The 14,654-nt window shown below is 42.9% G+C and overlaps 1 protein-coding gene across 1 annotated transcript in view; it reads right to left on the bottom strand.

Moving 5' to 3' along the window:
* Positions 1-14,654, bottom strand: part of npas1 (neuronal PAS domain protein 1) — a 36,012-nt gene that overhangs the window by 6,249 nt on the left and 15,109 nt on the right. The window contains exons 4-5 of the mRNA XM_026294860.1: positions 7,182-7,249; positions 5,402-5,491 (exon numbers count right to left, since the gene is read on the bottom strand). Coding sequence (XP_026150645.1) covers positions 5,402-5,491; positions 7,182-7,249 — 158 coding nt within the window. The remainder of the gene's footprint in view (positions 1-5,401; positions 5,492-7,181; positions 7,250-14,654) is intronic.

The following is a 14,654-nucleotide window of genomic DNA, read 5'->3' on the forward strand; positions in this document are numbered from 1 at the left end:
TGTGTGTGCGTGTGTGTGTGTGTGTGTGTGTCTTTGCACATGTGTGCCAATACCATTCCATCTGATAAAGCTGTGGCTGCAGCAGCCTCACACCCTTGTCTGTAGGACACAGCCATTTATTACCGGATTAGAGCCATTTACGGCAGGCTTTATGGGAGCTTCAGCAGGCCCTCAAGGACATCACAGCCGGCGAGAGTAAGAAGGGGAACAAGGAAGGCGGGAGCGGAGGAATGTGAGCAGTGGACGACAAGTGAACAGAGAGGGGTAAAGATAGAGGAAAACCCCACTGAGTGAGAGAGGATAAGAGAAGAGATAGAGGTTCTTAGACCCAAACATGCAAGGCTTTAATCTCTTGGGGATATAGCCTGTTTATTGGATATTATGTAATAAATGCATTATTAAATACTAGATATGATAGGCACCATATGGAGTCATTTTCCCCACATGAATAAATGTGCTGCTACCACATGTGACCTATGTATATATTTGAGATCTATTTAGTCATTTTAAATTCCAATATGTAAATATGATTTTGTTTGCCTTTATTTGATAATGGCAACACAGATGAAGACAAGAAATACAAGGAAAAAAGTGGTGTGCAACATGCAGAATGGTTCCCTGATCGAAATGAACCGGAGGCACTGCAGTCAAATTGTGTGATTCTTAACTTCTAGGCCACTGGATATCTTGATTTACAAGTTTTAAAGGGCACATAAATTTAAATTTTGAATGCCAAGGGCATACGAAATATGTGCAATTGTCAAAATATATACACCACTTTAAATCCAAGGGGATATAAAAAATTCTATTCCTAGCTCAGTGTATTTATTGTTCAGTCATCTCTTGTTACGTGCTACATAAGTTTGTACTATTTCCGAATTCCTATATCAAAATCTCTCTTTTCTCTTTACGGAAAACTTTACAATATGCTGATAACATATCTTAAACTCCAGGGCATCACAGAAATTTCTGAAAGTTAAATGTGTTTTGGTGTCACTATGGTAAAGAATTCCAACTCTTCTTGTAACTTTCACTCTGAACTGTGTTACATTACAGATGATCACGATACCTTCCTGTGGGCACAGTATTGACATATAATCACATATATCATTTGGTTTGCAAACTTGCACCACAATGCAATGTAAGTGAAGTAATCACACTTTTTCAGTTCTGTTCTTGGTTTCAGCTCCAACTCCAGAGGGAAATATCTGGCTCTTCTTCTATCCGCTAAATGCTAACTGTGTCGGTCTGCTTTTGGTGCTGAGCAGATAGGCTACAGTGAGTTTTTAAAAGATTTTTTAATTGAAAACAACTGCCTGCTGTGGCTGAAAACACTGTAACAGCAGTGAGAGTGAACCAGATCAGTAGAAAATTGAGGAAAGCTGCAGAGTCATGCGGTCATCACTACAGTTAACCTCTTTCATTATTTATCATTTAAATATTATGGTCCATAATGTTTAACTGCCCTAAAATAAATATCCTGCATATTAAAGGGGGCTTGGGGTTTTACTTCTGCATGTCTTTTGATTCTGACATGAAAACAGACTAATTCTTTAATGTTTGAAAATGATGAACACATATCTATGCATTAAAACTGGGAAAACACAGAGAAGTGGCTTTTGTTTCTGAACCTTGCAGACATAGCTGTCTGTCTGTGCTTAAGGTGTCGCTTTTTATGATTCAAAATTCTTCTGCAAAGGGAATCTTGTCCTCTTTAAACAAGGACTAAATTTACCTCTGCTCAGAACACTGGACCAGCCATCTGAAAGAGACACAATCCCCTGGCCCTGTGATATTGGAAAACAAGGTAGAGAGACAAACATGTCCTTATGGGCTTTACTGGGCTTAAGACCTATCCGAATAATATCACTCCATCAGAGGCAGGGGGAGGGATTGAAAAAAGATCAGACAGAAATGAGAAGATGAGAAAGAGACGGAGCGATTGAGAGGATGAGTCAGGCTCAGACATAAAAACAGGTATAGAATGTGGCGCGAAGGGAGACGTGAGGAGAGGCCGAGATCATTCAAATCTCTGCAAGGATGTGTGTGAGTGTGAGTGTGTGTGTATGCAAGCGCACGCCGTGCCTATGTTTCTCTGTGTATGTGACCAGACTGTCTGTTTTTGTGGCTCCGTGCATCACTGTGTCATTGTTTGCGTGAATACTTGTCTGTCAGTGCATCTGTGTGAACCGGTGTGTGTGTGTGTGTGTGTGTGTGTGAGTGAGAGAGAGTGTGTAGACATGCACGTGCATGTATGTATGGCGGTGTGGTGGGGATGAGGGGAAGGAGGAGGGCAGTGAGCAGGGGAAGGAGAGACATGATATAAATAATAGCAGGGGGCTTTAATATGTATGAGGCATCCGGGCAGTGGTCCACAACACACTCTCAACCCTCAGCCCTCACTGACTGATGGGAGAGGAGAGAGGGAGGGAGGAGGAGAGGGGGGGGGGGGGGGGGGAGTGGGGGCTGCATACTAACCATTCCCAGATCAATTCTCTCCTCCCTCAATCTACCATCCTTCCTCCCTTCTCTTTACCCCATTTATCCCTTTTCTTTCTCCTCCCAGCCCCTACACTTACTCTTCTGTCCTTTCCATCTCTCCTCCCTCCAATTCTTCATCTTCTCCAGCCTTTGTCTCTTCTACTCCATCCATCCTTCTTTAGCCTCTTCTGCTCCCCACCCCCCACCTGCTATATGCCGTTTCCAGGTTCGCCCCCGTCCTTCCGGCCTGGAGGCCCGGTGAGAAGAAAAATGATACCAGGAGGTGTCAGGGGAGTGGGCGGCAGGCTGTGCCCTTGGCCAAGGTACCTGACCTGGGCTAAGCCAGCTAAAACCCCCCTTTGTCAGGGGAGCGGCCCAGGGTATAAGCCAGGGCAGTGGGGTCAGACAGGGGGACAGGAGACGGCAAGGCAGGGGCAATCCACTGAGGCAGCATGCCCTCTAAAACAAACCACCAGTTACACTTTTTCACTCAGAACATCGTTTGTTTGTCTGTCCTTCCTCTCTCCCCTGTGTCCGCCTCCACTCCCCAACAAAGTATAGTGAAGTGTTTTTGTCCTCTCCCACCTTTCCTTTCTCTCTTTTTGTGTGTTTTTCTTTCTCATCGTTTGTGTCCATAAACAGACTCTACTGTATACTCCGTCTCATATATCCTCTAACTCACTCTATCTGGCCTTCCTGGCCGTCTCTCTTTCTCATCATAAACCCCCTCCATCTCTACCCGCTCTCATCTTTTTGGGAAGGTAAACGTGGGGTTGTATGTTCAAGGTTTTGAACGTAATCTTCGATCATAAATAATTTCATTAGAATGCTGATGGCTTAGGCCCTGTTTGAGTAGATGTGATGGGTTAGGCCATCTGCTCAGCTGATAAGAACAGCTCTGTTTTATTAGCATCTCCACCAAAGCCTCGGCTGTCTTGTTTACCTAGGCAATCCCAAGGCGAATTTCATTCCTACTGCACATTTAAACTCTATTTACACACTCAGACTCACTCTCCTCTTTACCACTGTCTCTTCTAATTGTCTGTCTGGTTTGCTCTGTTCCCTTTTGTTTCTCACTTTTGCTTCTGGCTTCCACAACACTATCTTACCGTTTTAGCTGCTTTGTCCTTTGCTTTTCTTGCCCTAATACTTTATACTGTATGTATGAGTATGCATGTGTGCATTAGCTGTGTATTTCCAAAGTGAAGACCTAAGACCTAACACAGTGCACACACACATACACACACACAGCTCAGCTTCAATGATAGGTACATAGACTTTTTTTTTTAAGCCTGTTACATGCACAGAACTCACCTGACTATATATACATTAGAAGCGTTACCAGACTCTGTAATCACTCCTCCACTCTATACTAGTTGTGAAGAAATCCCTTTGTAACATGACTCCAATGTTAAGATTTTATATTTCTGCACAAGGCAGCTACGAGACACCACACTGAGATTGCAAGATCTGTCATGCTTTGTCCCTATGCCAGTGCATATAATAAAGTCAACGTTAAGACGCCCTGAACATCTTGCTTTGTCTGACCTCCTGTGGTTGATCTTCTCCTGCAGATGTTCTCAAGGGTTATGTCACATCACAACAAGGCAGAAGACTAAAAATGCTTCTGTGCTTAATTTTCAACCTTTTGTTAAGTTACTCTTAAATAAAGTTAAAGAAAGACTTGGTAAACTTGCCTTTATTAGTAATCTAGAAGTCACATCTCCAAAGCAAACCTGTGTGTGTAAAAGTGGCTGCATGTAACAGTACTTGACATGGCTGCAAACATCGTCACTGTGGGCATATAATTTAAAGAATGATATTGCCCTATGGCCTATACTGTGTAATAGATAGATGTTCAATACATCCATCTGGTGTTGCAATGGCACCATTAATGGGTGAAATGTCTGGCTGAAAATGTAAATCACAATCTATGCTGCAAGACTGTGGTTGATCCCTTGTGTCAAGTGTAAATTCAGCTCAAGAGAAAATGGGGGTACAAAATCTACAGTCTATCCTGTGCAAAAATGCATTCTTAAATATCGACCCCCATCTCTTGCATTTTAGTCGTGTTAGGAAGGTTCTGCTTGTATAGGTAGAAGTAGTGATTGGATTACTTTTCCAGTGTGCAGAGTATTGTGCTAAGACAGATTAAGAAAAGTTTTCTTTCAATGTCGTCAAGGGCAGACCCTCAATCACAGAAAATTTCCATGTTAAAACATACATTTCTTTTGTTGGTGCACTAGATTCCCGCTTTTTCACTCTCTCTCTCTCTCTCTCTCTCTCTCATGCTGTACCGATTGCTCTTACTTCGAAACATCTCTCTCTTATCACACCTCTCCTCCTTTCCGCCCTCTCTCTTTCTCTCTCCGGCTGTCTCTATCTATCTTCCCATCCCCCTTGGTGTTTTTCCCCCTCCCTACAATCAATGTGGCTTTTAAGATGCCTATCGATTTGTTCCCCTAGACAGGCCCAGTGCGCTGGGGCGACACTTTGATTGCTGGGCCAGTAATTACTGTTATTATTTATGCATCTGGGCAAAATGGCAGGACTTAACATTCACAGTACAAGAGGCCACAGGCAATCAACAGAGGTGAGCACCTGGAGAGGGAGAGAGGGCGGAAGAGAGAGGTAGAGAGAGAGAGTTACATTGCCCCCGCGAGAGCAGCACTCCAGAGCTGAGCGCGAGGAGTCAAAGATATTCACACACACACACACACACACACACACACATACACAACCATACACACACACATGCACACATACACACACACACTCCTGGGAGGGGATATGAAAGCATAAGCAGAAGATAGGCACATGTGTGCAAATGCACTTCTATACAAAGGATTATTCTAGTGTGTGTGTGTGTGTGTGTGTGTGTGTGTTGGGGGGTGGGGTGGGGGAGATGATATTGTCTTACCTGTGAGAGTCCCAGGTAGATAGAAACTGTCTCTGAGATGTAGAGGAACCGTCCCTCCTGACTGACCACGAACACAAAGCCATCCAGAGACTGTGCGCATAACACACACACACACACACACACACACACACACACACACACACACACACACACACACACACACACACACATAAAGGTAAAGAGAAACAAGACAGACAAATTAGAGCAATTAGTGTGTATCGAACAAATTACAATGAGCTAGAGAACAAGCAACCCGTCACCCCTCGGCCTCTTCTCTTCTCTCAATTCACAAGTGCACTCACAGACACACATATGCACATGCAAGCGTGCACACACACATTCATAAACGTGTACAGACATGAAACAACTCCCACAGATGCAGGATGCAGCAACACAAAACAGCTGTCAACAAGACCTGCATTACCAAACACAGAAAGAAACACAGAGACAAAACATGTCATGTGTGCGCGCACACACATACACACACACACTCAATTAGACAAGCACACACATAAACACATAAACGGAGCTTATAAACCAGAGGTACTTCAGTCGACCGTAATAAAGCCAGACCTGACGCTTTGTTCTGTATCTCTGACCACACACACATGTAAACACACACCTAGGCATGGGTCCGGACACAGATAGAACCAGGCTCATTACAGTCTGCAGTGATTCTAATGAGAAGTGAAAGGTATACAGCCAGCCCATTAGAGATGACGGCTTTAGAGAATAATATTAATCGTCATAACAAGCATCCAGGAGTGAGCTGACATAGCCACAGCCTTACACTTACACTCACACTCACATGCACACACACACATGCGCGCACACAGACCAGGGCCACTTTGCTCTAGAAGAATGATTGCTATTTTGGCGGCCCAGTGCTTAAAGTGGCAGTAGTAATTTATGCAACTGACACATCCAGTATGCAAATGTGTGGCCAGGGTGTGGGGCGTCATGTGTCGCGATGAGGAGAAACCAGCCGCCTGAATGTCGGAGAACTAAAGTGCAATTATCAGGCTATTACAGAGGGAGGACGGCTGGGAGGGGAGAATCATACAGTTTTTCTGGAGCGTTAATTTGATTTCTATCAGCGCTGTTCCCTAAGCCTCCCTTCCTCTTTAAAATGCCGAAGGAGAGCAGACATGTGTAGCGTTTGTTTTACCACAACCATCTCACTTCAAAATTCTACCTGTGCTCTCTCTTCTTTTTCTCTCTCCGTTTCTTTCCTCACCTACCTGTTTCCTACTTAATCCTTCCAAGTTTTCATTTATCCCTCTCTGCTCTGGTTGCTTTCCAAACCACTTTTTCTCTCTCAGCCTCCTCCTAGTCTAAAGTACAATCTGCACTGTTACCTTCTTCCACTAAGTCTTTTTCTCTACATCCTGCATTTCGTCATCCCTGCAGCCCTCCTGGCCCAGAATCCCCCTCAGGCTCCATTCATCTGTCAGTGTGAAAGGGAGGCATTCTTTGGCAGCCTACAATATCGTCCGAGCATCTGAGGTTTGCAATATTTGTGTGTCTCCGTGTGTGTGCATGTGTTTACTTGGAAAATTTCAGACTAAAAGAAACTTTCCTTTATTTATTGAGAAAATTCTGTCAAAAAAAAAAAAAAAAAGATAAGAAAAATGTATTGTCACAAAGTTTTCCTTAGCTCATAAAAGAGGACACCGTCACCAACCGACTAGAATTAAAACATCCAAAATATATAATATAAACAAATGGAAATCAAGATATCATCAAAACCATGAAAGAGCAAAGAGAGTGTGGCTGTTACCTGCAGGAGGTGTGCTCCCAGGTGCTGCTCAAACATGTCAGTAGCCAGAGAATGAGAGGATCGTCTTACTGCAGGGAGAAGGAAGACAAACGCACATCAATGACTGACATCAACATAAAGTGTTGCGATTTTTGACTCTAAAGCTACTCTGTTCTATTGAAGTGTCCCTGTAAGTTCACGGCACCGTGACAGCGTGCCAGCACAAATGAGTGAAGTTTATTCATTTTATTATTTTCACCTGTCACACACATATAAAGACAATACTGCAGAGAAATTTCCACTGTCAAAAGTTGTGACAGTGACGATCACATCTTACGAAAAGACTATTTCAACATATTCTCTGGTCACTATTACTAGTTTTGTTTTGCATTTTTTAATTAAAAACAGATTTGGGACAGTATCTGATAAAGCAGTGGATGAAACTAATTTTCCTCACAGTTAAATATATACGAGAAAGAATTTTGCTTGGTTGTAAAATAAAATGCAAACACAGTTTTTAGGAGGCACCACTGTGTACTTTTATTGGATGTTGTCTCCCAACTTTTCCTATTTTAATTGTCATCTTTCCTCTGTCAGCTCACTAATAAAAGGATTCAGTGCTGCAAAAGAGCCTTAAACATATATATCACCAACCTATGCATCAAAAAACAAACAAACAAACAAAAAAACTGTGCATTGTAATTCCACACATTTACAGTGACTCCCTAGGGATTGAATGATATTAATAAACTTTCAGTTACTCCACTTTCAGATGAAATTTAAAAAAAAAACAAACAAACAAACTATGACTTAGTAAGTATTTAAAACGAACTGCAAATATAACAGGTGAGGTTTTGTAAGAATTTTGCATCTCTGTGAAAACTTTAGATCTGCACTCAGATGAAAAGTGAAACTTGAACCAGTCATGCTTGATAAACAGAAGAATCTACCAAAGCGGTTGCATGTCTGAAAAGAACTGAGCATACGGAGGGGTGCTATGTGACGCACACCACTCAATCGCCGCCAGACAAGCAAACAAACACACACACTCATAGTGTCTGCATCGCCACTCTTAATGCATCCCAAACACAAGCTATCAGAGCTGCTTCAGTGCCAAAGTGGTGCTGTTTACCAAGGCAATTACAATATAAATAGAGTTGGAGGTGGTTAGGTAGAGGAGGGGGGGTGAAGATAGGTACGAGAGGAGCATAGATGGTACGACTGGGAAAATGAGAAAGCACTAAAGAAGGCGAGAGTGATCACTTTTTCCAAAGGAAACAGGGGCATGAGGGGCTGCAGTGACGTGGAAGATTAATTTAGCAATCAGCCATATTTACTGTTTTATGTCAAAAGGAGTATGTGACGATGTTTGTGTGCACCTGCAAGTGTGTGATTGCAAAAGTGGGGACCATATGTGAGACCTAATCTCACTCAGACAGGGCTGCTTTTGAACACAATGTTCCCTATACGGCAGAGACAAACTAAGTGTAAGTGTGTATGTGAAATGCGTGAGTACAAGAGCATATGTATGCACACGCATGTGCGTGCTCCTGTGTGCGTGACTTTAAGGATCATCGGATATCTGTGTGTGTGTGTGTCGCTGCAAGGCTCAGGGAAATCAATACGCGTTATGACAGGAAAATGAAAGCGCTGCTCTGGGTTACAACTGAGGAAGGGACAGAACACACACACACACACACACACACATCTATACATAAACACACTACACACACACACACACACACATATATATCGTCCAGCTGCCTGCTTGTGATGTGGGTTTGGTGAATAGGAAAGGAGGCATTCCATTAGAGCTATATACACACACACGCGCACACACACACACACACACTTTAGGAATACACACAGCAGTGAATTCTCATGCACAAGCTACACAGTGGCAACATGCCCTCCGATTAAACAACACAAATACCAGCACACACACAAACTCTCTCTCTCTCTCACACACACACACTCACACACACATACAAATACAGAGTTGCTGGACAAAGCCACAGTGGCATTGTGAGATTGGGGTCCCCCTGTGTGACAGAGTGTGAATATAAATAAGCCAAGTCCATTCAAGGCTATGAAAGAGGGTCTGGTGCTGGGACCCTTCAGCCTAGCCAGTTGCTGCCTGGAGGGGGATGGGGAGACCATCTCACTCACTGCCTGCCTCTCAGACTCTCTTGTGGAGCTGTGATAGAGCTGCAGCACTGGGGAGACTTGGGGAAGCAACCCCCATGGTGACCATATGAGAATGAATGAAAAAGGATACACACACAGAACTGTGATGTTAGTTTGTTCAATGCCATAAGAGTGAGAAGTAGTACATGGAGTGCATGTATGCAAGTGCGACCTGAGTATTATGCCACAGATCCCTGGAGGAGGGAAGGTGATGGTGGGCGATGAGTAGTACTGAGACGTGTCAGTGGGGTGAAGAAAACTCTGGATGTGACATGAGGCCAGGAGGGCTGACGGATGAGTCTACACACTCACAAATACACAGAGGACCATTTATTAAAGACTGCCACAGTACAATAGGGCGGCCAGGAAACCAAAACACTGGACCCGGTGTGCGTGTGTGCGTACACACGCACAACTGTGTGCGCATGTGAAGAGAGTCTCACAGCAGTGTTCGTATCTCACCCAGAGAACAAAGATCCTTCTGTAATGGTGCTGTGAACCCCTGCTTCTATGTGTGTATGTGTGTGTATGAGGGCCATAAACGCCTCTGCGTGTTACCCTTAAATATTATCACTTCTATAATGTTTTGTGTAATTCTGAATTAGTTTAAAGTTGGTTTGGGCTTATTTTCATAGTTTTGGCTGTCATTCATAACACGAATAATAACACTGTCCTCAAATGCAGAGATTTGGGAAAAAGCACACAGACAAGAGACAGCGGTCAGGCAATCAGACAGGTGTTAACAAACCCACAGTTTAGGTAGATTATCTAAACAACATTTTCTGAGTTACTAGAAAATATGTGCACTCAAAATAATACTCAGAATGTTGGTAATATTCCCTCATTTAACAAAAACCTGTGCATTGTTAGTTGTTTTAATAAATCTCACTTACCATAGTTGTGCTTGCAAACTTTTCTTGTGCAAGAATTGTCTGACTGAACCATGCAACACTGACTATTCAAACTGTCTACCTGTTACCTGTCTGCTTGTGAATATGCCATTTACAGACTAAGGCTATAGGGGGTTATTTTCAGCAGCTTTTATACTGAACTACATCACATGTTGTGACTTACACAGCAGTATATTTTATCCTCCTGTAGCTCGTTTCATTAGAAATTGGACCCGGTTTGGCAGGTAAATATGACAACATTCCACAGAAAGTGGAAATACACAGAAATAAGTAATGGTGTTTGGGCAAAATAAAACGTGCTGGGACTCCAGGTCCAACTGAAGTAAACCAGCAAAAGGGGATTGTTACCAACTTTTGGGTCATGTTCACATTCGGTTTTACGTGGTCTGGATAACCTGTAGGCCTGTTTACAACCTGTCTGACTGCCTGATGACTCATGCCCTGCCCTGTCTGACTTTCATGCAGTTTTATAGCCATGTTCTCGAGTCTCAGCTGTTTCTTTTAGTCAGTAAAATGTTTTCAGAGGAACACCGGACAAAACCAAGAAAATAAGACTCAAATTGTAGTAAGCCAGAATTCCCCATTGAACTGGTTTATGTGACTACACCTTCTTCTATGGCATTAGTTGCCTGTGTCCATGCATGCAATATGTGCATATGTATGTGCAGGCCTGGATGCGGACCTGTGTGTGCACCTGAGGTCTTTGATCGCTCACTTCTGTCACACTCCCATTTCATTAGCTTCCCAGGACTCTACTGCTGCAAGGTTTAATTTCATTGTGGGAATAGGAGACAGAATGGGATGGGGCTCGATCGGACACGTTAATTATAGTCTGACTCGCAGGTCAATCCTCGGGGTCTCCCCAGCGCTCCACGAGAAAAAAAAAAAGATAGAAATTTCATTTGAATGATTTTCATTATACTGCTGTCTAATACATAATTTAGTCCCAGTTAAGTCCACCAGTAATGGCTGCATAGACACACATACATGAACATGCTCCAAAATGTTCCCCTACCTATGCATGTTGACACACACACATACATATTATCTTCCTTTCCATCCCCACAATGTTAACCTTTTTAAACCAGGTTAGGGTGTAACCATGGGAACCAGATAACAGATATAGTGAACCCCTCTTTCTCAGTCTCAGGCTACCTCTCTTTATCCTCCTATCCATCTCTCTCTCTCTCAAGTTTTGGCTCCATTGATGTAGTTTTGCACTTTCAAAACAAGAGCCTGATCACCTGCCAAGTTGTTTACTACCATCCAAATGTGATGTTTCGTCTGTTCGACAGACAGAGAGTGAAAGAGTGACCCTAATCGCAGTGTCCTTCCCTGACGCAATTATCCTCTCACTCCGACATCCATCCCTCCCTCCATCTCACTTCTATCTCTCTGTCTCTCCTCCCTCACTCTTTTTGCGGTCGAACATAATTTGAGTGCAATTAACTTCCCTTAAAAGCCCCGGCTGCTTTAAACGCTGTGAGTTAGAGTTGAGGCAGACGAAGGGAGAACACGAAGAGGTGGGGGAGTCAGAGGCAGTGAAAGCAAGGAGAAGAGGGGGAGAGAGAGGGAGCCAGTGGAGGCGGAATGAAAGTCAATGTCACCAACGCTTGGGAGGGGAGAGGTGTGTTTGACCTCACTAACAAAGACAGTAAAACACTTCAGCTGGCCCTGTTGCTGGCACTGAGTTGTCACTGTACTGTATCTTGTAAAAGGCTGAGGGATTCTCCACCTGCCATACTGCACCGGGTAAAGGTTGAACTCCTACAGATTTGTGGAAAGAGAATTTGTGCAACCAAAAATTTTAGCAAATACCTTTATATTAACAAACATGCAGCCTGACAAATGATTAGACCACAGAAATGCCAGAGATGTTTGAGCTGATCACTGAATAGTTTCTCTGTACACATCCATCCATCCATCTTCTATACCCGCTTTTCCTGGCTCAGGGTTACGGGGCTCTGCACACATCTTTATCATAATTCTTAATTACCAAATTATTAAATATGTTTCACCAATATGTCATTATCATTTTTTTTTAAATCATCATCAACTATGAATATTGGTATTTTTATCAAAAATACCGATCACAGAATTCAGACTATACCACACCAGGCTTTAAAGAAGAATTTAACAGTGGCTTAAAATCTTATTTCTGACCTCCAGCTGTTCAATCTTTCAACTCGCTGCAGAGATGTAGATGTGCACTCCAGGTTTGGGAGATCACAGTTTGGTCACAGGGGCAGCAGTGCACACAGTGACAACTCTTTCTAACTTTTCAGACTCTAAAGAGGGATGGGTGTTCTTACCCTCTGGAGCGCCTTTATGAAAAAAGGAGGACCTCACATTTTGTGTGAGGAAGAAACCTTTCACCCAGAGAAGTGGTACTTTTGGCCCACTGGTGTGTTTTTAATCATTCTCGAACAACAATGGCACAGGCGAACAAGCTAAACCGATTCTGAGATATTATTGTGAGTACACAAAATTCATTGTTGGTTTTAACCAATTCAATTCAAAAGGGCTTTACAGACATGGAAGTTTCAACAAAACAATGTTGCCAATGCATCAGAATAATATAATTTTAGTCTCTGTATGGGATTTGTAGCAAAAACGCAGAAAATCATTGGCATTATCATGTAAAAAAAAAAAAAAGAGTCAGGAAATGGAAAAAAAACAAAAAAAAAAAAACAGTCCCCCCCAAGTAAAATTTACTCAACATAGAAAGGTTTTTGAAATATAAATGATTTCAAATAAAAGGGCTTAGTCCTTGAATGCATTGTGCAAATAGGTACACACACACACACACACACACACACACACGCACACACGCACACACACGCACACACACTCTGAATGGGAATGAACATCATGGGTCATACTTTCTCCCCCCCTAGCCTTTCCTTTTCGTTTGCTTCTTCCTTCCATAATTTGTCTCTCTCCTCCTTCTTTCCCCCCTCTCCTACTCTCTCACTCTCTCTCTTTCTCTCTGTGAAGGTCATGCAATTGATTTTCCTCTGTCTATTCATTTTTCAAGACTGGCTTTGAAACGTGGGAAGCAGACAAAAGCCACACAGGCCCCTCCCCTTCACTCCATCCCTTTCCTCTCCTCCACTCTCCACCTTCCTTTCCTCTCTGCTGGCCCTCACCCATCCAAAGACCCTTGGACAAGAGGGAGACCAGAGGAGACCTCCCCAACACCTCCTCTCTCCTTCCTTCTTCCTCCACTCTTTCTCTCTTTATTCCTTATACATTTGTCCCTTCCCCTCCTCTCCGTCCTCCTCTCTCTTTCAGCTGGATCTCTGACCACATTCCACTAACGGAATTAAAGTCATGCATCACACTTAAAACCCTGCCAATGCATTGTGGGTAGACTTGTTCAAACTGATGTCCAAATTAGCATTGCATTTTCAGCCCTGGCCTTGCCGAGCCTGTGTGACCTGCTTGTAAAAATCTCCAAACATTTCATAAAATACTCCAGATAATTCAGACTGTAATAACGTCTGTAGCTGGCATGAATTGCGATTCATTCTTTTTGTCGAGTGGCTCACAATTTTCCATGACCTTCGTGCAGCTGCTGCAGAGTTCCATATATTTACAGTTATGGTGCACATTTGTATGAGAAGTGCCTCTCGTTGTAGTGTAAGCAGCATACCTCACATCTGTCTTTCTACCATGCTTCCAGTTCATGCCCAAGACACCACAGCTTCATGCACACCTACTGTTCTACACAGCAGGTATTTTGTATCAAGGCCAAGGCAAGCCTGCAAAAACAATTCACTATGTTTAGAGCACAGTCAAGGCCTCGCCTGTGTGCTACTGTATGGATATTACTCAGGCATTCAGACTGTGCAGCGCTCCATGGCTGACTAGATATTGATGGATCCCGATGGACTGACCCATAGCTATGCATATTCTCTAATACTATATCTTCAGCTTAGGACTTACTACGTAGTTATTAGGCCTAAACAATTCGAGAGTGGGATAGTTTTGGTTTAAAGTGAAGTGTTGCTATGAAATGGTCACACACTTATTGTAAATAAAAAAGCAGTTAAAAAAAAAAAAAAAACAGAAAACAGTGTGCATCAAATTTTATAAAGATATATCATAACAAATGTCGAAAATTTCCATGCTACTTTCTATTATGTACAGTACATATTCACATTTGAGTAATTTTAACTTCCTGTTTAAGATCAGAGGGATCTGCTGGAGCCTGTCCCAGCTGACCTTGGGTACAACCTCGACAGGTAATTTTCTGTTAATCAACTGATCAATCAGAGATAATCAGAGATATCATATATTTTAGCCTCCATGGTTCAATTTCCAAAAACGCTAGATACTACATTTCCCATAATGCAATCAGTTATGTCTCGTCAGTAGACGACTCCTGTCTGTT

This window comes from Mastacembelus armatus, chromosome 13 (genome assembly GCF_900324485.2).
Source record: "Mastacembelus armatus chromosome 13, fMasArm1.2, whole genome shotgun sequence".
NCBI lineage: Eukaryota > Metazoa > Chordata > Actinopteri > Synbranchiformes > Mastacembelidae > Mastacembelus > Mastacembelus armatus.